Consider the following 24580-nt stretch of genomic DNA (forward strand, 5'->3'; position numbering starts at 1 on the left):
CACCGGGCAAACACCGTACCAGGGTCCGATGCTGATGATCTAATGGTCTTACAAAGCTGTGCAACGATGTTACCGTAACCCGCCAAACGTTAGCTGCATTTCCTTTCCGATTGGCCTTTTCACGATGGTGGTACAGTTGAAACGGGGAAGAAAAACAGAACAGTCGAACTGCTAGCCAGAGTCTTCGAAAACACGAACGAGTCTTGCGTTTTGCCTCTACATCTGAGAGGAAGCAAATCGAGAGAACAGTATGAGTGAATCCTGCAAAACGTAGTAGTAAAATCGATCGCAGAAACGAAACTTACCGTAAAAGACACATTTTATCAAGACGCAAGACGTTACTAAACACTTGCCAATGAGACTTATATTAAGATCATGAAACGCATCGGTAGAAAGAATCTGAGAAGAATCCACACATAAGTCGACTAGCAGCAGAAAGGCAGAAGAAACCCCAAATAGAATATTGTTATATTTTGTTTCGTTTGTAAGTAAAATGAAGAAAACGAAAAGAAAATATTGTAAAGGCAGATAATTACGGTAAAATGTGAAGAAAAAAACAAGACAAAACAAGAAGCCCTTTATAGATGTGCTAATGAAACCTAAACAAACGATAAAATCGAGCGCGTAGAATCGGTTACTATTTGTATACTCGCTGTAGTAAAATTCACTATACATATTATATATTATCATATACTGTAGTTGAAATCTTGTGGCTCTTGTTTTTTTTTTGTTTTTGTCTCTCTCTCTCTTTTGAGTAAATAAATTTATTTAAAAAATGTTCCAAATATTGGCTTGTTCACACCGTGCTTACCAGATGACATTGGTCGACGCCCTCGTAGTGTCCGCTGCTCACTGTTTCTGGAGTCTGGCGCGTACCATTTGGCGGATCTTGCCTCGAACACATCTGCAGTAAAAGCATTCCGTAAGGAAAAATCCCGTCGCTAATCCACTACCCCATAGTATGATCCACACGGCGGGTTCCACGTCAACCAGACTGACCGGTACGAATTTACCTCCACCGCCGGAGCAGGTGGGCTTCTTCGTGTACAGTTTAGCATTCTCCCGGTACTGTATACCGTGCTCGTTCAGGCGAAACAATCTGGCGAAACGGGAATGTGGTATGTTTAGCCAGCGGTCAGAACGGACATCCGTGACCGTGTCATCCGAAACTCACCCAATCTTAACCATCTCCTTGTAGGAGGAGTTCTTCTGGATCGCATAGTACGGATCGATCACCTGCAGATACTGTATCTCCTGCAGCCCACACTTTTCATCCTCTTGGTACGTTTCGCTGATCACCTTATAGCCCACGCCCTGCTCCACATGGAACGCGTACAGTCCGTGCCGTATCCGATCGACGCCCTGTTCCAGCGCGATGAACGCATCCGGTCCGTACGGTCGCCTAATCTTCTGCTCGTACAGCGCCTTCCGGGTGGGTTCGGTTGCGTGCGTAAAGTAATGCCGATTAAAGACGGTATCGTGCACACCGAACTTCAGTCGCGAGGCCAACAAATCCTCCAACGTTTGGATCTTGGTCGAGGGACTCTGCAGCAGGGCGACGATGTTTGCCGAGTAGCTTGCGTACAGAAACATCAGCACCGTGAACGTGAGCATCGTGATCGTGCGTGCTGAGCAGCTGCGTGGTAGCACGGCAGATCCCTGCTGACAGGAAGCGCCGTACATCATCAGAAGTGTATCACGCAAATTAGCGTCCATCGTGGCGGCGTCGTTAGCCGACTGTGCCTCTGGTTCGTCGTTTGCAATGCGCCATTCCACCCAAAGCGTGACGAGCAGCAGCACCGAGGAGATCACGATGACAGCGATCACACACATCCACACATTCTGCAAACGAAAACACAACATCAATCCGCGGATCAGGGGATCAAAACAGACCGATCGCACATTATCAAACGGCAACACAAACACATTCTCCGTGTAGGACAGTTTCGGTGAACGGAAGATAAACTTCGAACGTGTTTCGGACGTCATCGCAAGGTACTCGATCACCGCAATGCGATCGGTGGTGAAAAACAGTGGTGATGCCCCAAGATCAGCCACATCGTGCACCAGCTCACCGATCATCCCGTCCCACATGCCGGTGGTGGTATTGTAGTAGCCCCAGGTTGCTACCCGCGTGTAGTTAACCCCAGCACCAAGGTACGACGCCAGATAGTTCGTCAGGATGTAGTTTACCTTCGTGATGGTGTCGATGTGTTTATCCCTGCAAGAGCCATTGGATGAGGACTGTGGGCCACGATCGTGAGTGTTCAACGGAGGGCCAATGTCACGTACTTATAGTCCGTCAGATGGTTCATCGTGTCCGGGTTGGTAATCACCATCGAGGCACGAAGAGAGTGACCGTCGAGATGTTTCCGTCTTACCGAGGTAACCTTTTGAGTGCGTAAATCAATCATCTGTCCACCGTCCGCACCCGTTGCTGATCGGTTCCACAAGGCGTAGTTTTCTGTGAGTAACTCCGCATGACGACTTATCCTATAAACTGTTGGAATATGATTGGTTATTATGCTAATAATGGACACTTTCTTTGGCAAGATACTACCAACCCTGCACAAACCGGATGGAATTGTCGTGCTCCTTAAGCATCACAAACAGCTCACTGCTGACCAGGACTGGTAATTCTTTCAAAGCTGCAAGATAGTGGTCGATCGCAACTGGAACAGTATTGAGAGTAGAATCCATCAGTAGCCAGCGGTAGTTGAGGTACAAACGCTGCCCAGCGTTGGCCAGCAGCCGGTCCGATCCATTGCAGCGTAAGTCTACCACTACCATCGTCTGGTGATTATCAACGTCGTCATCAAGCACGGCGATCCGGCGATTGTCCATAGCCTGCACGTCTGGTGATTCACCTTTCGGCTGAACGTACCGCAAAAAATGACGACCGCTGCAAAGGCCCATTCTTGCAAACACAATCTTTTGGCCTACACAGGGCAGTCGTGGAGCGTTAGAAGAAATCCATTTCGAACGTACGTTTCGTGTGCATACCCTCATTCCAACAGCCAACAAAAGCCGTCACCTTCAGCGGTGTTCCGATGAGGGTAAGCAAACCCCCGACGGCCTCTGCCACAGATGAATCAACGTACTCACAGGCACCGGGAAGCAACAGGCCCGCTATCAGCAGGAGCAGAATTAAATCTTGTTTATCTCCTCCAGCCATGGCTGACTTGCTGCAGGTGATGGCTTTTTGGTCTTTTGTGTTAACCGGTATGCACGACCCGTCACCCGATCTGATGCTCCGCCGAGATCAAACGGTGGACAGCGTGCCGCGGCAGGCCGATATTTATAGCCGGGCAAGATTCAATCACACCGAGCAAACACAATTAACTTCCGTTATGACGACGGTCGGAGTCGATCGGCAAGCGGGCTCCGTAACAGTTTCCCTGCCGTGGAACGACGAGGCGCTGGGGCACTTGAGCTCCCGTCGGGAAAGGTAGCACGACTTGGCGGTACCGTATGCATACGGTTATTGAATTATCCAGCTGCCCCCACCATCGCTCGGCAAACATCCGTCTGTTCCGTTCCTTTTTTTTCCGTTCTTACGATTTGCATACAATACGGTGTTTGCAATCGTGGGAAGAAAACGCACCTGACGGATGATGTACGGATTGGGCCCGAACGCGCACGGTTTGATGGAAACGGCAATCCTTTGCCGCGCCACTACACACAAACCAATCTAATTAAGTAAGTAAATACCTTATATTCGCCTGATTGCAAGTGAAGGTAGCTGCTCTGGCAGCTTATCTTTCTGCTTTCCGTCCCCATGACCCAGTTCTACGAGGAGAAAGTCAAAAGTGGAATTTAATTTTCTAAACATTAATAATTTTTCAGTACATACTTGGGGTACGTTTGCAGTTTTAAAGCTACTGTTACAAACGTTGTGTAACGGAACGGCCTGCACAATATTAGGAGCCGATCGACCATGGGCGTTGCGGACATTTTGCCAAAACAACAAAAAGCGAAAGAGTATCCAGATCGGATTCTATGCATCTATTCGTAAGTAGACAAAAATTTAATTCTGTTAAAATTCACGAAATTAATAGGCCCTTGTCCATCTTAATAATCTTCCATTTCAAGCCATCAAAGCCCAACAATATTATCGTTAATGAAATCATTATTACATCGCTTTTACTTTCACAATTAAGCGTCCTCTCGCCCCATTCGAGCGGATGAGTATGTGCAAACAAATTAAATGAAATCCTCAAACCGACCATAATAGCCCCATTTCCAATTATCATCCGCACGCATGCACCATGGGAAAATTGCACCGGGCCGGGTATTTTAATATTCAATTCAGTTACAACAACACGAACTCGTGTGTATGATATCTTTCACAGCGCAACTGTGTGGAAATGGCACAACCATGGGCACTCGTCACCTATTCCAACTCCCGAGACAATCATAAAAGAAAAGGGGGCAAACATAACATCACCGAACTATGGGTTGTGGAAAACTTTACAGTTACCACACTTCGGTCGGGTAAGCGCATATTCATCACCATTAGCAGACGGTGCCGGTCACCTTCCTGGAAATGGTGGCACACGTTTCATCAACATTTGCCCCAGCTGGTGGTAGAAAGGGGATGAACTCTCGGCCCCTGTGTGACCGAGAATTTCGCCCGTTCACGTGCTCGCAGTGCTTTACGGAAAGCGTTTACACAGCAACTTGTTGCTCGATCGAGCTAACTAGCTGGCTGGCCTCGAACCTTCGTGCAGCCGGATGAAGGGACGTTTCCAAACGAACGGTTTTCCCACGTGTAACATTCAACAGGGCAAAGTTAATCCTGATCAGCTTCAACTACACACCTCAGCGTCCGGCGTCCAAAAAGCTTAAACCAGGCCGGGAAACCTCTCCAAGGTACGTCCGTAATTTTTTGCTCCCACAATGCTCAGCACAAAACTGCTGCAAGCAAAACTTCTTCGGGCGGCTGTGAAGCTGGAATCATGGAAATCGTTTATGGCTCGGTTAAATGTCGAACGGAAGGCTTTGCGCTATTGATGCAGTTGAACGCACTTGCCACCTTGTAGTGCAAGCCAACGGCATTGATCCGGATTCGAAAGGATTGCATGAATGTTTCTCAAGTGCCAGGCGCAAAGAGGATTTGCTCTGCAAGTTCCCTGGAAATGGTGGTTGTACGGAAAATGTGTAAACAACGTCTGCAAACGATCTTCGATAAGCAAGTTGTAAAGTAAGATAAAGATTTTTTTGAGCTTTTGTAAAAGCTTTGCAATGCCGCTAAACAACAACATCAACAACTGCGATAAACAAAATGGATTCTATATGCAATCGGTGTCCGTTTATATGATAAAGTCATTAAATTATGGATTGTTTAGGCCTGTTTTCGTCCGGAACTCTGGAGCTTTTGTGCTTACGGATGAACAGTACGAACTTTACGGCTTCGGTGTTCCGGTGTCATTTTCCTAACGTGACCAACCCGAACGGAACGGTATATGAAAGCGATAAAGGTATAAATGACATAAAATCTCGGTCGATTATGAGAGAACTAAACATAATCACAAAATATATCTTGTTTCGACATCAACAATATTTGTGTTAATTAATGGATTGCGGTTTTATTGGTCAGTAATTAATCACACTATTTTCCGTAAAACTTTTACAACAAGTAAAAGTGTGTGTGTATTATGCAATGGACCGTGCCTCTCACGGGTCGTACAAACATTCCCTTTTTTTTATCCACCATGAAGAGGTGGTCATTATGGGGCTGGAAACTTTTATCATTAGTCTACTGACACCTTGCGCTTCGATACATCTAACGCAATCTAATGAGACGTTAGCCATTGGTCTGAGAAGTCCCATCGGTCCCACATCATTAGTGTGTCCGTTTCTCAACCGTTTCGCTACCGATCTTCGGTGCTCGGACGGGCACGTGTAACATCGACACACCGCACTTGGCACGTAACTGTCCACTAGGGTAAAGGTGAATCGCGAACAGAACAGTCCAACGCAACATCGCCAGATAGTTATTTATTGTTCCAGCCAGGTTTTGGTTCGGGGTGAAAAGTGTGGCTATGTTTAAATTATCATATCTCATAAAACAGTCGTGAATTGAATTCATTCAAAGAGCAAACAGTGCCGTATAGAAAGGGACAACCCGAAGAGGAACGGGACAGTTAAATCAGTGCACGTACGTCGGGCCACTGTCACATTAAGGTGAAGGCGTAATTTCTCCAGCAAAGCGAACTCAGCAAACCCCTACCGGACAGATAGAAGAACGCTGCTTGCTGCGAAATGGAAATGCCTTGTAAAGGTGGCCGGTATCCCGTGAGCAGCACTTTGCTAATTGTGCTGCTCTTCGCCATCAGCATCCGGTCGTGTGCTGCCACCTTCTTCTGGCTGCGTCCCATGCCGACCGACTCGCCAATATCGGGCGATCCTCCGAACGGTTGGAGACCACCGTCATTGGTACCGGGTGCCATCCTTCCACCCGGTGTCACTGATGGGCCTAAGAAGCCACAAGGGAGCTCGCAGGATTTGTTACGCTTGCCTCGTAAGTGAACCCAACCACCCTATACTGGACTGTGTTGTACTGTGGTCACGCGGGCCAAGCCTTCTCGTTCTTCTGAGCTAAACGACGTAGTCTACCATGAACAGTAAAACCACTCTGCCCCCGGTACATTCACATTTCGTTACAGAGATCCTTTGCAACTATGCAGCGACCGGTCGTTGGCCGCCGTATCCACCGTACCTGCAGGCAGCCATCGTTGACCTTGGCCGGCACGTATTTGCCCTCGATGACCCCGGTGTTCGACAGTACTGTGTCAATTACGTTCGGATCGGCTTCGTCCGGAGACCATGCTGTGCTTACCCAGGTGAGTCTCCCGCGTGAACGCGAGGAAATGAGGTACTAATACACGGCAGCAGCACGGAACTTCAATGCAATGGAAATTCTTATTTTATCCATCAAATAAATGTGTACACATGCAGAAACCGATTTTCCTTTTTTTCATTATAAATCGATGACTGCTTTAACTACACTACTGATGGCTCTTTTTTGTTCTCCTTCTGCATATTTGCGGTGTGTGCGTGTGCTGTGTGGTATATCATTCACGCAGTTTATCCGGTTTACATAATGCCGGGCAGGAAAACTACTACCGAATCTTCGATCGATACGGATGTTGTAACAGGTATTACCAACGTGCCAGACGAGGCTGACGAAGGGGCTGAAACGGATGGTGAAGGAGAAGATGGTGAAAAGGAAGACGAAGACGATAATGGGGAAGACGATGGTGAAGAAGAGGATGATGATGGAGAAGGCGAAGGCGAGGGAGAGGGTGAAGGCGAAGGCGAAGGCGAGGAAGAAGGCGAAGGCGAAGGCGAGGAAGAAGGCGAAGGCGAAGGCGAAGGCGAAGGTGAGGGAGAGGGAGAAAGCGAAGGAGAAGGCGAGGGAGAGGGAGAAGGAGAAGGCGAGGGAGAGGGAGAAGGAGAAGGTGAAGGCGAAGGCGAGGGTGAAGGTGAAGGCGAAGGCGAAGGCGAAGGCGAAGGCGAAGGCGAAGGCGAAGGCGAAGGCGAAGGCGAAGGCGAAGGCGAAGGCGAAGGCGAAGGCGAAGGCGAAGGCGAAGGCGAAGGCGAAGGCGAAGGCGAAGGCGAAGGCGAAGGCGAAGGCGAAGGCGAAGGTGAAGGTGAAGGTGAAGGTGAGGGAGAGGGAGAAAGCGAAGGCGAAGGCGAGGAAGAAGGCGAAGGCGAGGAAGAAGGCGAAGGCGAGGAAGAAGGCGAAGGCGAAGGCGAAGACGAAGGCGAAGGCGATGGCGAAGGCGAGGGCGAAGGCGAGGGCGAAGGCGAAGGCGAAGGCGAAGGCGAAGGCGAAGGCGAGGGCGAAGTCGAAGGTGAAGGCGAAGGCGAAGGCGAAGGCGAAGGCGAAGGCGAAGGCGAAGGCGAAGGCGAAGGCGAAGGCGAAGGCGAAGGCGAAGGCGAAGGCGAAGGCGAAGGCGAAGGCGAAGGCGAAGGCGAAGGTGAAGGTGAAGGCGAAGGCGAAGGGGAAGGGGAAGGGGAAGGCGAAGGCGAAGGCGAAGGCGAAGGTGAAAGCGAAGGTGGTGAAGGAGAAGGTGAAGGTGGTGAAGGAGAAGGTGAAGGTGGTGCTGAAGAAGGAGGCGAAGGAGAGGGTGAAGGTGGTGCTGAAGAAGGAGGCGAAGGAGAGGGTGGTGAAGGAGAAGGTGGTGAAGGAGAAGGTGGTGCCGAAGAAGGTGTTGAAGCAGAAAGTGGTGCTGAAGAAGGGGGAGATGGAACGACCGTCGAAGAAGCGGCTGGAGAAGAGGCTGCACCTGCAGAAATTGTTGCATCTTCGCGGCTTGTTTCCGATAAAACGGAAAGGTACCGTCCTTTGAATGAATTAACCACACAAAAACCTATTCGTAGCCGTCCCAATTCTAGGCCAAAAAGAAACAAAAAGCATTCTACCACCACTACATCATTCCCGATATTCCTTAAATCACTGCGATCTACACCATTGACTCACACTGTATCCGATAGACTCAATTTGAAAGTGAAGAAATCACTACCGATAAGGCAAACATTGGTGAAAACAAAACAATCCAACATTCGGAAAGGTAAACAATTAACAAATAATGATATAGAACGCGTAAAATGGCGCCAACGAACAACAATGCCATCGGACACACAAAAACAAACACTAAGAAATCGTAATCTGAACAAAAACGAAGATAATCATGGTCGATTGCACAACAACCGCAAGCGAAAGTTATATGAAGAAATTGAAGCAAGTGAAAATATTCGTGAAGAGGCAAAGCAGACCCCAACCACGCATCCATCAAGATCGGTGACATACAAAAAAATCAAAAAAGTTAGTCTCGCCACTCCCGTCGAAGAGCAGGAAGCAACTGATAAACGAAAGCGTGTTAAAGTAGGCCATGTAAAGCTGCCCTCGAAACTGCATCGGGCAAAGCAGAAAGTGACTACAGCGGAAGCCACTTCAATGAACGATGAAAGCGAAACCAAGTAGGCTATTACAAAAGCACACAGTGATTCTAAAACGGACATAAAAATTGCAAAAGAAAATAATACAAATAATGATAAACAGATCCCCTATATTAGGTTACTTCGGTGTTTCTATATTCTATAACTTTTCAGTATTTTCCATCACAGATGATCTGCGAAACAAGTGTGTAACAAGTAAAATAAAGTAACGAACTCTAACCATCATGTTTTCACTACGATCCTTCATTGTGCTCCAAATATTTGAAAAGCTGTACAAGTTCTTCCCCCTGGCTAAAAGTTTGTGCATTTAATTTTAATAACCACTTTTCGGAAATGGTTTCCTTGTGCGAAAGGCATTAGAGGAATAAGTGCTACAATTATTATCTGCCACCACTCCACTTTTTTGCGATGGAGACGCCTGGTTGCGCTTTAAGACGCTTTTGTTACGCACTGATGCTTCGGCAATTGGTTGATCATAAGGTTCAAAACGCTTTTATTTATTTTTTTAGAAGCGCTTATGGTTAGTAAAAGGTTTCATGGTAAATGTTGGTGCCTATTTTCCCGCGTTGTTACCGAACCCCCAAGCCTACGGTTGTGCGTATGCTTTTTTGTTTTGTTTTGGAGGCAGTTGGAACAAGAGTACATATTTTTCGCAGAATAACGTCGGCAAGGGATGGGCATGTAAATTGGGTCGTTGGCAAACAGGGCCGTCCTCTTTATATTCAATATTTTCCATCCATGTGGGTTGGAGAGTTATTGTGAATATGTAGCGAAGGGAAGAAGTGTACCTAAAATAGACAACAGCGGCCCAAATTAATCACCTTGTTGCATCTACACATCGTATGCGAATGCGTAAATAGACATACGATTTGTGTATTTATTTTCTGTAATTTTATTCTATTTTGTTTATAATTTTTTCGTTAGGGAGTGCAATCACATAAACGCAAAATATAAACACGTTAGAATCGTGACAAATACTCGCAGAATTGTGTAGAGGATCACATCCATTTGGATGATTGCATGGGTAGTGTTCAGGAAACACTTTAAGCTAAGTATCAATTTCCCACCCAGATTAAAGCAATAAATTCTACACGCAATGGCTTTGCTGCACACGAATCTCAATCCCGCCGTGGAAAATCCTGTCTGGCGAAGTGAACCTTGACTTTCTCCGACCAACTGCATCAAGATATATCTGGTGCCCCGTAGCACAGACTGGAATAGTAAATTAACTTTCCCATAGGGAGTTTCTCCGTGCAAATATCAAAGTTGAGCAGAAAAAAAAACATCTTCCAGGAGCGATGGACCAAATGAGTAATGCACTAATTTCGTGTCCCTTTCGATGGTTCATTATGGCTTTATTTCCCTTTTTATGAAAGAACCAAGAGTAAAAGTCGCACTGGTCGTAGTTCTTTTGCTCAAACGATGTAATTTAATTTAGTACACGCACACCCGTGGTTGTTCTCGAAACATTGAAGCAACAAGCTACTGAAGATGTTGTAACTTTGAGACCGCTAGTGAAATTAGTTACAGGTGTTACAGTTCTGGTGAAAGATGTTTTACGAGATCCCGAATTTTAGACTTGTGCTTACTGCGTTGGCTTATTGTGTCATAAATGTATAAATTACTGCAGTAATATTTAAAAAAAAAAAACCTCCCAACAATTGTAAATAAAAGCATACACCCTCATAATAACGAAGAGATAAAAAAATTTCAGTCCATTTTGCACCCAACTCTTCAGATAATTTGAGCGAAAGCACAGACCTGATATACCAAAACACTGAAATTGATTCGCACCAGTTTGGGGGAAATTCGTGACACGTGTAAAATCACCTATTTTAACACACCCAAGATATTCAGAGTGGAATTTTGACCGAGCACAAAAAAACGGTAATTTCAAACCTTAGCAACCTTGACTGAAACTTCAGCTCCATTCGGCAGCTGCGTTTACAGACGGGCGGGTTCAGTTCTGTCCGATGTGGTGCATTTTTTCCGACCGGATAATTCGTGCCGCTCGAACGTCCGGGAATTCTTTGAACCGTACAACTCATCACATACTTGTATAAGTGCGTGGCTCGAGAAGGCTGTTCTTGTTATCTGCGCCGAGTTTTCACCCGTGAGATTTTGCGTTTTCCAACGTGTACCTTTCTAGATCGTGCCAGGGATTTCCGTACTGTTTGCACTCCCCAAAGCGTGGCCCGGTGTGTGGATTTGTGTGTGTATGCCGTCTCACCGTTCGTCCAAACTTTACTTCCGAAACCGGTGGTGTGAAACGGTAGCGACCGCGAGATCGGTCCTGCTCCTTCTTCTGCCACATCTTCAATGTGCGATATTGTGCCGTCCTACCGGGTGAAGAAAAGTGACACGCCACCGCGTGTTAAATGGTGTATCCCGTATATTCCCGGGCGGTGCTGCTTGCGTCGGCCTGCGATTTGTCGGAACAAATATTCGGAAAATCAGTTCGAGGGCCCCATGGCAAAGCAGCAACCTTCTTAGATTGAAATGCGTGTGTGTGAGAGTGTATGTGTGCGTGCGAGTGTGTGTGGTACGTGCGTGTGGTAAAATTCCGGTTCTGGTCTTGAGCAAGCGGACGCGTCATCGTCATATTGGGCATTGCGAAGGAAAAGTGCTTCGCGACCAGGATCCGGTTTTCCGGAGCGGTCCGGGTCAGCTTGTGCTTGCCAATGCCCTTCAAATTGTCGCATCCGATCGTGGGTCGGGAGGGACACCAATTCCGCCGAACCATATTGCTGCTGTGGCGCTGTGTGGGTCCTGACCTCCTCTTCTGATCTATTGCCTTCTCCCCCTAGCTACCTGACTTCTTTTGTCTCACTCGCTCTATCTGGGCGCGTGTCATTTTATGCTCGCACGTAGAAACGTCCCAAGCAAAAAGGTGGTGTCGCAATTACCAGCCGATCGCGATCGCGGGCCACATTGTGTCCTATTTTTTAGAATTCCTCAGCTGTTGTTTTTTTTCCCCCTGCAATAATGGACGAAACGTAAATACGCAAAGCGCTCAGAGCTGTAGGGGCTAGCTGTTATCGGAGGCACACCAAGAGATAAAAGGTCTGTCGGCCAAAACCCCCAAAACTGCTGCTGGATTTCATGCGATAATTCCATTCCCTTCAGCAGCTCCGGACCGTTTTTGCTACGATTCGGGACAAAACATATGCGCCCCACACCATAATAAAGTGGTACGAAATTCATCCCGAAAATAACCGGGCGCAATTGGGATCGAAAAAACGTGGTCGCGCTTATCGTTCACTCTCTTTCGCTCGCACTTGGTTTTACTCACCCGGGTCAGCCATTTCGCTCGCTCGTACGGTACGGTCAGGTAGGGCGCGCATTCACTTGCTGTCACTCGGCTGTACGGTTCTGTCTCGCTCTCGCTTGATGGTGCCAGAGTGTGATAGAAGCTGTTTACAGTCTCATGCAATTGTGCATGTGCGTGCGTGTGTGTGCAGACAGAGCCAACAGAGGTTAATGGCAGAAGTAGGAACGCACATACACACATGCAGACGTCCATATCCGCGCAGAGATTGCAGCACCTCTTGTTTGTGTTTTGATATCCTTTTCGGCTGTTGTGCGAACGAACTCCAATCTCTTTCGATTTGTGTTGTGTGTGTTTTTTTTGGTCGAAAGCGATCTGTCAGTGCAACTGTCAGACAGTCCTTTCGTAACAGGAGGCTGTACGACAGTGTTGTAAAATAAACCCAAAAAAACTAAACGGCAAAAGTTGTGCAGAAAGACTACATTTGTTCACAGCAGTGCAAGAAAAAAACTGTAACCGAATTGGCTTAATTAACATCGGTGACAATTCAGGCTTGGACTGTGTGGCGTGTCGAATAAAGGGAGTGCAGAAGTACGGAACACATCCCAAGTGCAGCAGAACGAAAGGGATTTTTCGGCCGACAGGTTTTTTTTGGGGGTATCTAATTTAATATCGTTTCTTTTCTTTCATGTGCTACTCGGTGCCTTTCTGCTTGTGAAATTTCGTGTTTCGATCCGTGCTGCGAATGTGTGCGTGTGCGTGCGGTGGATCCTGCTTTTGCTGCTGCATACGTCCATACCGTCAAAGGTCAAAGCCAAGTGCAGCAAACTGGAGTCTCTAACGAGAACAACCCCCATCTAATCCCGGATCTTTGATAAACGCAGTACAGTAAGTATACTAGGATCTGGACATGCATAGTTGAACGTACATCAACCTCTTTCGATGTGTTGCTAGGATACTTTCACCCAGCGAATAAATCGCCCGGTGAGACGTTTTTAGCGGTGTCGATGTTTTCCAATATGTCAGCGTGCCGGGGTTTTAACCTCATTCTTCACATTCATCGTAGTTGAGCGTATGTGTGTGTGTGTGTGCGTTCGAGACAACAATGAAAAAAAGGGATTAGCTGCTGTGTAAAGAACACACGCAACGAGTTAGACCAGGTGTCGGGGGAACAAAACTAATACACAAGCCACCGTCGATGTTGGTGTGTGTGTGTGTGTGTGTATGGAACACAATCGCGGGTTGTCACGGATTTTTGTCGACGTGTGATTTGTTCTTGTTTGATATTGAGTGTTGGGAAGGAACAGTAAACCAGATGAGGTGTGATTTTCACCAAATAAGTTAGGCTTACATTAAAAAATAAAACGTTGACATAAAACACCTCCAATTCTCTATGATGAGCAAAGATCGAGAGCAATACGGAATGTACCCTCTCTACGTCGCAATTGACAGGTCAAACCGTTGGGGTTCTCGGTTCATTGTGTTTTTTTCACCGGCATTTGTCTCGCTTTTCCGCGCTGTATGAAAATGAGTGTGATAATTTCGCTAATTTTTAATTGCGAAGTTTGATTGGGGAAGTCAGCGAAAGACTTTCCACCTGAAGTCGCCTGGAACGGTTGGTTTTGTTGTTATTGCATTTAATTTCCTTGTTTTTGTTGCCCTTCCGCAAGACGCCATCGGAATGCGTTGGCCGGGTGGAAAGAGAAACACTTAGAGCGGGATAGCGACAGAGCGAAAGCGAATGACACGTCGATAGAAGGCCCCCAGTCGATTACGTGTGTGGTGTGTGCGTGTGTTTTGTGCTGCTGTTCCGCTTATTCTTTCGCTTTTCTGGTGCTTTCGCTTACGCACCCAGCGCGTTCTTGCCAACACTGTCCCGTTCTGGTCACTATTTTCTTGCATCAAAAAAAAAAAAAAAACAAGCAAAACAACTGCACCATCGGTAATGAACACCCCACACCTGACGACGTGTATATACGCGTTCATCTGGTCTGGCTTTGCATGACTTTGTGGAACCGAAACGGGGAAAGCAACATTGGGGCTAGAATGAATACATATCTTTTCGTTTCGGTGGACCCGTCGGTTGGTGCGGTTCGTCGACCATGCATGGCTCGTGTGGGGGGAAAGGTAGATGGCGGCAGGAGAGAAGGGAAACCAGCTCCTCGCACCAGCGTCGCCCGAATCAAGAGCGAATCAAAACATAACCTGAAACACCGTTAGGAGCACTGAATTTTTCAGCCGCATCCAGAGTGGTACGTTCCGCTCTTTTCGCATTTATCGCTGTTCGCTTTAATCGTGTTTTGTTCCGTTCCCTTGCCGCGGTTTGCGCTGGGGCAAGAACCAATAACACGCAATAACACACTCACACATACACACCGGAATAAGTGCATAGTGAAAGACAAATCAATCTTTCTGCACCATGCGAACATCGAACTCCCATCGGTACGGCGGAGAACTAACTTCTGCCCAGGGGAAGATATTCGGCTTCTCTTTGAAATTGTTCTATAACAATATGTTTAACACAAATTTCTCTTTTAGTTGGCCACAGCGAGCGGAGCTGTGTGCACCGCTTTACGCCATTTTGAGTGACGGTGTATAAACACGCTATGGATGCTGCTGCTGCCACGTGCGCAAATGCCTTCTCGTCAATCGCGCGGGGATCGTCTGCCCAAGTGGCACCACCGCACGCCCTTGGTCACCGGGGGTTGTGGAAGCACGGTATGCCGCCACGATGCTTCGTTGGCAGTAGCATGCCGTCCGGTAGAGGCGCCCGCTGCGCTCAGCAACCAATCGGCCACCTCGCCGCTGATGATAAGCGTACGCAGAGCGCCCGGTTTTTGCTGTGAACCACAGTTATCAACGTCAGCATAAAGCTCTATCAACCCGCACACACACACATACATTAGGAGGCACCGTCCTTGGAAGAAGAGGGTGCGAGTGTTATTGCTTGCCGCTCTGATTGGCGCTGGGCAGCTTATCAGCCTCCGGCGATTACTTAACACTGTTGGACTACCTAACGTTGAACGCCGGCTTTTTGGGGCCGTAGGTTACAATCGGTTGCCTACTGCCGCCGGTACGATATGATGGGTGTACGATCACCTTTACAATGCCTTTTTTTTTTGCTCGATCTTACACTTGCATTGACCACATTGCACTGATGGATTTCGGTATTGTTACGTTCGATTGCTTGTGCGAACTGTGGTGTGGTGTAGGTTTGAAAATATCGCTCCTCTTGATAACCGCGTGATGATCCTTCCGATACGCTCCGGCAATAATAATAAGCTTATCGTGCGGGCACATGCCCAACAATGTTGCTGAATTGGCCCATAACCTGTGGAATGGAAGAGGCACAAAAAATATAAATAGAATTTTAAATTGTGAATAGTGTAACATCGAAAATTTTACAAGAGTTTATAATGTTGTTGTTGAAATCGATAGGATTGATAGGATACATTTTTACATGTACGACAAATGTAAATAATAGCTGTTTACTTTGGCCAGCTATTGCGCATCTTTGACACTGTTAGCCAATAGTTATACACATGTACAATTTGTTTCCCATATTTTATCAATTCCATGGGCAAAGTTAGTGTAACATATTTGTCGTCGACAGACCGATTGAAGATAATACTTTTTAGTAGTCGCATCTTGTTCACACTAGAACTACCAAAACAGTCATTTCTGGCTTCATTTTCAGCACTATGAACTTATTAAAGAATCCTACAGTAGTTTTGTTGTATGTCTTATAGCAACCATAATAGAAAATAAACATTTAAAACGCTTGGTAGTTCTTGTGTTACCCATTTAAATAGTAAATGAAATATTTAATCAAATCATACGCAGATTTGGTTGTCGAACAAATATACATTGGGTCACCTCTGCTTAGCCATGCCCCATTGTAACTGTTACGCGCAACAGCATGCAGTATGCACTGGCACTTGCATCATATTTAGTTAGAAAATATATCTGCCGCAACACGCCTAAACGCGTGTTTATGTGTGAGTGTGTGCGTAAAACTAGGGAAATGAGAGCAGTAAAAGTAGCAGTATTCAAAGGGAAACCCCAAAACAACATGACAAAAGCGAGAGAAAGACAGAGAAAAAAACGAGCGAAGAAACAACATTGTACGCCCTTTTTAAACCAGTCCCGGTTGTTGTGCTTTTTTTTTTCTTTTCCGAACCACGTAGAACGAAACGACCACTTCGTTACGGTTCTTATGTATCCGTTGCATTCAAATGGTTTTTGGGGCCACGACTCTGGCGCACTGTTGGAAATGCGCTCTAGCTCCGCATTGGGGGAAAGTACACAGCCTTCATTCTTTGGGATGGTATACACATGCCTCCATACACATATCCATGGATCGCTAATACAGCGTAATGTTCACCACACCAAACGCGCATAACGCGCGTGCCGCGGGACCACGAGGAGACATGAGGGATCTTCTTAAGCGCAATTAACACGGAAATCTACACTACCACACGCACAATCGTGTGTTCTCACTTATCGCGGTTAGATAGATGGAATAGTGATTGTTCATAGCTGAAAGACAGAGAGACAGAGTGTATGTGGTAGAGGGTTGAAATTGTTAATTGGCCGTTTAGGCCCTTGGCTAGGTTCGTTTGGGTGATATCTCAGTGAATGGGTGCTGGATTTTGGGGTACTACCGCCCGATCGAGGCAAGTGGAATACATTACTAACAACGTTGACATTTCTCTTTCGTTCCAGTTGTACTGTAAAGACTTGCAACGAAATAGGACTTTTCTTTCCAAGCAGTAACAACAAGCGGGCAGGCAGTAAGGATGGAGGATTCAACAAACCCAATGGATCAGCAGCAGTTGTTGGCGGGTGCCGGTAACGCGGGCTACGAGAACAACGTGTCGGCACCGGCACCGACACCCTGCTACGACGATCTGTTCCCGGCACTGCCGGAGAGTGAGCCGCCGCGCTTTAACAGCACCTTGTCACCGGCCACGCAGAACATGCGCGTCGGCAGCTCGATCGTGACGCAGGTGTTTATCGTCGCGTCCGGCGAGCGCAAGTACGACTCGGACAAGTTCGGCGAGGGCGAATCGCTGCGCACGTGCCAATCGATCATGAAGGAAACCAATGCACACATCGAGATCTCGAGTGGCAAGGACCAGTCGCTGACGTTCCTGGTGACGGGTAAGGTGCATGAGGTGCTCGAGGCGCGCCGCAAGATACTGGTGCACTTCCAGACGCAGGCGAGCAAGATGATCAACATCCCGCGCGAGCACCACCGCTGGATTCTCGGCAAGAAGGGCGACCGTCTGCGTGAGCTGGAACGCACGACTGCGACCAAGATCAATGTGCCGCGCATCAGCGACGAATCCGACACGATCACCATACTCGGCACGAAGGAGGGCATCGAGAAGGCGGAACACGAGATCCGCACGATGTCGGACGAACAGTCGCGCAAAGCGTTCGAGCGGTTCAACGTGCCGAAAATTTACCATCCGTTCATACTCGGCGCGTACGGCGAGAATCTGCAGAAGATGATGGAGGAAACGGGCGCCAAGATTAACGTGCCGCCGCAGTCGGTGCAGAAGGACGAGATCATCATCACGGGCGAGAAGGAGGGCGTACTGGCGGCGAAAGCACGCATCGAAGCCATCTACAAGGAGATGGAGAAGAAGTGTACGTCCGTCGGGGTGGAGGTGGTACGAGCGCAGCACCGGTACGTGTACGGGCCGCGCGGTTCAACCATCCAGGAGATACTGCAGGCGACGGGCGTATCGGTGGAGATGCCGCCGAGCGATTCGCCCAGCGATACGATCACGCTGCGCGGTCCTCAGGACAAGCTGGGCAATGCGCTGAACGTGGTGTACCAGAAGGCGCACTCGATCCGCACGGAGGTGCTCGAGTGTCCGCAGTGGATCCACAAGTACATCATCGGTCGCGAAGGCGGTCATATCAAGGAGTTCTCCGTCCAGCATCCGAACGTGCATGTGGAGTTTAGCGAGGACAAGATCAAGATCGATGGACCGCCGGAACAGGTGCTGATTGCGTCCGAAGAGCTGCAAAAGATGGTGAACGATTTGACCGGTCGTTTGCGGCTGGCCGAGATGGTGGTCGACCCGGTACATTGCAAGCACATCATCGGTAAGGCGGGCTCTAACATCAATCGCATGAAGGAGGAGTATGAAGTGCAGATCAACATCGATGAAAAGGGTGCCAAACCGATCCGTATCGAGGGCCCGGTCGAAGGTGTGGCCAAGGCGCAACAGGAGCTGCTGGAAAAGATTGCGAAATGGGAAAACGAGAAGGAGGAATCGATCATTATCGATCACCGTCTGTTCAAGACGATCATTGGCGCGAAGGGTGAATCGATCCGCGAGATACGCGAGAAGCACAACCAGGTGCAGATCGTCTTTCCGGGCCCGAATGACAAGTCGGATATTGTTAAGATCCGCGGCATGAAGGAGGACGTCGACCGGTGTCACAAGTATCTGACGCAGTACGTGAAGGAACTGCAGAAAAATTCGTTCGTGCTGGAGGTACCGGTATTCAAACAGTTCTTCAAGTACATCGTCGGCAAGGGTGGTGCAAACATTAAGAAGATTCGCGACGAAACGCAGACAAAGATCGATTTGCCGTCCGAGAGTGACACGAACGAGGTGATCGTGATTACCGGCAAGCGCGAAAATGTGAACGAAGCGCGCGATCGCATCCAGAAGATCCAGAACGAAATGTCAAACATTGTGTCGGAGGAGGTTACGATCCCGGCCAAGCACCATTTCTCTCTGATCGGAACTGGCGGTATGCTGATCAACTCCATCATGGAGGAATGTGGCGGTGTGTCGATTAAGTTCCCGAACTCGGATGCGAAGAGCGACAAGGTGGTGATCCGCGGCCCGAAGGAGGATGTGGAGCGTGCCAAGCAGCAGTTGCTAGAGTTGGCCAGTGAGAAGGAGCTGTCTTCGTACTCGGTGCAGATCCGCGCCAAGGCGCAGCATCACAAGTATCTGATCGGAAAGAATGGTGCTTCCATTAAGAAGATTCGTGACAAGACCGGTGCTCGGGTCATCTTCCCAGGTATGTATCGTACTCTTTTGTGTGTGGATACGTGAAGGCAGACAAACAATACTGAAGCAATGGTATTACCACTTTTGTTACAGGTGTTAACGATCAGGACAACGAAACAATCACGATCATCGGCAAGAAGGAACAGGTAGAAGAGGCGAAGGCTGACCTGGAAGCAATTATCAAGAACATCGATAACATCGTCGAGGACGAAATGATCGTTCTTCCGAAGTATCACAAGCACTTCATCTCGAACCGTGGTAAGGTGCTGCACCGTATCGAGGAGGAATGCGGTGGCATGTCGATTTCGTTCCCGCGCATGGATCGTGACGATCGCAACGATCGCGTGAAGCTAAAGGGCCCCAAGGACTGCATCGAGCCGGCCAAGCAGCGCATCATGGAGATCGTGCAGGAGCTCGAGTCGATGGTGACGATCGAGTGCTACATTCCTGCCCGCCACCATCGCATCATCATGCGTCGTGGCGGTTCGAAGGTGCAGGCCATTACGTCCGAGTTTGGAGTCAACATAAGATTCCCGGAGCGTGGCACCACCAACAATATGGATACGGCTCCGCCTGCGGTCGATCCGGCACAGCAGCAGAACGGCAACGGTGACGCGTTGCCCGCTACAGAAAACGCGACAGACGCTGGTGCGGTTGTGAATGGAGCCGGTGAACAGCAGCCAGCCGAACCGGTCCAGCGTGCCTCGGATCTGGTTCGAATTAGCGGCAACAAGGAGAAGTGCGAGCTGGCGAAGGAAGCACTGCTCGCACTGGTACCGTTGACCGAGGAGATTAACGTGCCGTGCGATTTGCATCGTTCCCTGATCGGGCAGAAGGGCCGCGACGTGAAGGAGCTGATGAACACGTACGATGTGCACATCGAGATGTCGCCGCAGGACAAGAAGCTCGACATCATCAAGGTGACGGGAACGAAGACGGCCATCGCCGAGGCAAAGGAAGCGATTGCTGAGCGCATCAAGCACCTGGAGGCGGACCGAAAGGATCGGGAACTGCGCTCGTTCGAGGTCAAGCTGGAGGTGGATCCCGTTTACCATCAGAAGATTATTGGCCGGCGTGGCGTTGTCATCAACAAGATCCGCGCTAATCACGATGTGCAGATAACGTTCCCGAAGCAGGATGACCCCCAGAACAGCATCATCACTATCCAGGGCTACGAAGAGAAAGCACTGGCGGCGCGGGACGAAATCCTAGCCATGGTGGATACGCTCAGCTCGGTGTACAAGGAGGAGATCCATCTGGATGAGCGCGTGCACCGTCGTTTTATCGGATTCCGTGGCAAGCGGCTGCGCGAAATCAAGGAGCAGTACGGTGTGGATATTACCTTCCCGCGCATGGACGATGCGGACAAGTCGCTGGTCACGCTGGCGGGCACACCGGACAATGTAGAGGCGTGCCGCGATTACCTGCTCAATCTGGAGGAAGAGTTCCTGCAGGACGTGTCTGCTGCCCCGACCCAGCCGACCTCCTTCTCGCAGATCATGGAAGATACGATGGCGAACCAGCAAACCAACAAGCAAGGCTTCGTTGTGAGCGGTGCACCATGGGAGCGCAAGGCCGCGCCCAACACACAGTCGCTGGAGGACTTCCCAGACTTTGGCGGACTCGGCGGTGGCCCGGGTGGTCCGGCCGCGACCAATGCCGACACCAACACGCAGACGCCAATCAACTCCGCCTGGAATGCCAAGCATTAAGCGGATCACGTGAGGTGTGTATGTGTCAACATGTTTGCGCGAGGAAAGAGGGCAAATAACGATGTGAGCAATAACGTAGGGTGTCGTGGAAAGGGATTGTAATTGAACTAACGTCTATTTTGTGGATGGAAATTAATTATTTTGTTGCTAATTATTGGGCTGACTTGATTATTTCATGATTTGTTTTCGTTTAATGTTTAGTTTTGTTTGTTTTTTTTTTTCAATTCGCATTTTACCGAGTTAAACCAATAAACAACGAGATCTTGCAATGTACATGAGCAAACCATAAACTGTGAATAGTATCTAGCACGAGAAAGGTAGCAAGCAAATAAGAATGAAGGCAAAGGAAAACCCAAACGCAAGATCATCTAGGGCGGAAGTACGAAATACTGTTACAAAAATTGATATAATTTAAGATTGATATAAAAATTGATATAATTTTAAGATATTTTATAAATTTCTGTCCTTGTTTAGTGCTGTTTTTTTCTTATTTGCAATTTAAAAGAATAGCCGATTAAAAATTAGCTCACCTCGCCAAAAACGTCAAAAATACTTAAATCCATGCAATGCGTTAACTATAATTTCTAATTCAATTTTGGTTTCCTTTTTTTTTCTCTCTCTCTCTCTTCTACATCATGACAGGTGCCGAATGTTTTTGTTCATTTAATTGCCCCTGTTCGCAAAAGGATTTTCAACGCGTCAACCGACCGGTCCCGGCAAAGGAAACCCGACGAAATCTTACAAAAGCAATCATTTATTAGAAGAAAAATTATCTTTTAAGTAGTATATCAACCTCCGGGACCATAAGTTCCGTTCCACCACCCCCTCCTCTCTCCCAAACCCTTCCCTCCGCTACTACCTAATCGCGTCCTCTCGGGATCGCGTGAAAATCCTATGGAACTATAGCGATATAGCATCGTGGCACGTGTGTAGCAGAAGCTCAATCGATCGATGGCGGGCGAAGGGTTGTAATATCGAGGTTAACAAGGACGAGTAGATAGAGTGTGGTTGTAAGGTAGTTGAAACGAGCAAAATTGAAACCCTGTCTATCGACAAACGGTAACGAGAGAACGGTATAGGGCGCAAAGCTGTGTAATCCCGTAAGACACCTGGTGTTGCCGCATTGCAAACACACATAGGAACTCTGTATCATAACTATCTAAGGTTCCCCCCTTCCCTCCTTAATAATAAAGACACACAACACAACCAACCAACCAACACATATTTTGCTCATCCCGAGACACAATAGTTTCGCTCCAGTGTGTCAGGAATTCGCACGCATAACTTCTTCATAGCAGGTATGAATTGAAGTATGAAATAGGGAAGAATGTTTGTGGTTTGATTGTTTTTTTCCTTTTGTTTTTGTTTGGTTTGCTTTACTGTTGCGAATTGTCAATTTTTCCTCCACTGCGCACGTTTAGGACGCGAGAAGAAGGGGATAAGATCGCGAAAGAGAAACGATAGAGAATTAGTAGATTAAACGTATATAGTAGTGGAAAAAAAAGATATCCCTCTTTGCTACACCGACTTGCTCTTTCCTTGCTCCTGTAGCAGCATTGTGTTACGTTTGTTAATCTGTTTTCTGATACGTGCGTGCGTGGACGTTTTTACATGTACTTTCTTTCTATCGCAATTGTAACGTTTTGCAATTTCTCTATCCGGATCACGTGAAAGGACTTGAGGTTAGGATGTAAACAAAACAAATTGTGTAATGAAAAGAAAAAAATGGTAGGACAGAGAGTTATATACACACATTATATATATATAATATATATATATATATATATATACATATTTTGATAATCAAATATTATTTTCACTATCGTATAAAGACACGGTCGGTGTTTGCGGCACGTATTGGCGTCTGTGTAGGGTTTTTGGTACGGTTACAAAAAGTGTTGGCACCCTCGATCGTTCCTCTCCGGCAGCCGCACATATTTGGGAAACAGGTGAAACAGAGCTAAAGACACCAAAACAAAATGGCAAATGTAAAAAAAAAAACAAACCCGGAACAATGGTGGAAAAATAGGACAGCAATGCGTAAGAAAAAGTAGAAAAAAGCCTATATAAACACAGACACACTTGCAACAGAAAAGAAAAAAAAAACAATAATAACTGCGTAAACTGAGGGAACTAAACTCGTAACAGTGAAAGGAGTGCAAGCGAAACGTTGAAAAATCTGCAATTAGATGAAACGAAGGAGTGCCCCGAAAGAGAACTAATTATACACTATATATATATATACATATTGAACCTTATAGATATAAAAGAGGAGGGAAGCAAGCATACTAAATGAAGGATAGGATGATCGTTGGGTGGGGTGCGCGAAATCATACGCGCCATGGCCACTACTAGTAGTCAGCAGAAAGAAAAAGGTCGGCTAAATAAACATGTATAGGGGTGCGGAAACAAAAAGAAAAGGTCGTAAACATGGCAATACATAAGAAGTAAAACAAAGTTTATTTAGCAAAAAGCCTAATAAGCCTACAGCACACCACACAACCATGCGTGGTGAGGCGCATCAGATCGCTTAAAGTGAACACGTCTACACGCTAGTAGGAAGGCAGCGCCTGGTCGCCGTCTGTTGAACCGGTGTCGAGTAAATTTTTGCACGGGACTCTGTATGAAAGATTCGCAGCATTGTGAAGGACTGTACCAGGCCCACTGTACTAAGAAGACGAGGTAGAAAACACACACAAACACACTGGATGATGGAAAGATAATAGGACGCGGGGTTGATGATATGCCTGCGGTATCTATGTGCATACGAAGAACGAACTCTACATTAGCTTCCTTTTACAAATTAACAAGCGAGAACACAAATTGAAACGAGCGAAACACCCAATACGCAACCCATTGGGTCGCGTGGACAGCATAATTATGAGGTGGGTTAACATTAGTAGCGCTAACAGGCTAGCAGCACAGCGAGGGTCGCAAAGCGTTTGGGTTGCGGCGACGAACTGGGGAAAAGCAAAATCCTCGGCAGGCAAATGAAGCAGCAAATTGAATGTGAAGCGTGGCGTGCTTGGTGCAACCGGAAGGGAAGCTAATACCTAATTTGTGGTATAATAAAACTTATTACATTTTCTGTAATCATTTCGCGTGCGTTGGGTGTTGGTTTCATTAGTGTGCACGGTTGTGGCCAAGTCACCAATCTGTTTACAGGATATCCGATCGCGGGTTGCTCTGGTCCATCCCCGGCTGCATCCAATCTCTGCCAGGTTTAGTTCTACATGATCCAGCTAACAAGTTCTCTGTGCTTATCTACGTTTCGTTACGCTAACGAGCACCTACCTGGTAGAGCTTAAGTCATTCTCATCACGTGCCTCAGCCATCATCATCTTCCCCCAGCCCTGTTCTAGCCACTAGTCAGGATGTCTGCTCCGCCAAACAGCTCAGCAAGGTTCTTTATCCTTCTTCACACTCTCTGTTCAAAAATACGGTCCAAGATAGCCTCTCGAAAATTGGGAAAGTCTTGATATTCTTCGCCCATATCTAAGATTCATGACCGGTGGAGGACTACCGCACGTATCCGAGAGCGCTGTGATGCCGCATTACGTGTCTCGTTGAAGTTTTCTCTGAATTTCGTC

The 24580-nt window shown here is 47.5% G+C and overlaps 2 protein-coding genes across 2 annotated transcripts; one reads left to right on the plus strand and one right to left on the minus strand.

Annotated features, from left to right (window-relative positions):
• Positions 1-849: 849 nt before the first annotated feature.
• On the minus strand, positions 850-3175 carry LOC128713037 (ionotropic receptor 75a-like). Its single transcript, XM_053807900.1, has 5 exons — positions 3004-3175; positions 2565-2939; positions 2293-2500; positions 1175-2221; positions 850-1099 (listed from the first exon to the last, which is right to left on the minus strand). The coding sequence occupies exons 1-5, from the start codon at positions 3173-3175 to the stop codon at positions 850-852; spliced, it is 2052 nt and encodes a 683-aa protein (XP_053663875.1).
• A 13859-nt stretch (positions 3176-17034) lies between these two features.
• On the plus strand, positions 17035-20990 carry LOC128711301 (vigilin). Its single transcript, XM_053806168.1, has 2 exons — positions 17035-19288; positions 19372-20990. Exons 1-2 carry the CDS (start codon positions 17035-17037, stop codon positions 20988-20990), a joined length of 3873 nt encoding a protein of 1290 aa, XP_053662143.1.
• Positions 20991-24580: the final 3590 nt, after the last annotated feature.

Source organism: Anopheles marshallii, chromosome 3, assembly GCF_943734725.1.
Source record: "Anopheles marshallii chromosome 3, idAnoMarsDA_429_01, whole genome shotgun sequence".
Classification (NCBI taxonomy): Eukaryota; Metazoa; Arthropoda; class Insecta; order Diptera; family Culicidae; genus Anopheles; species Anopheles marshallii.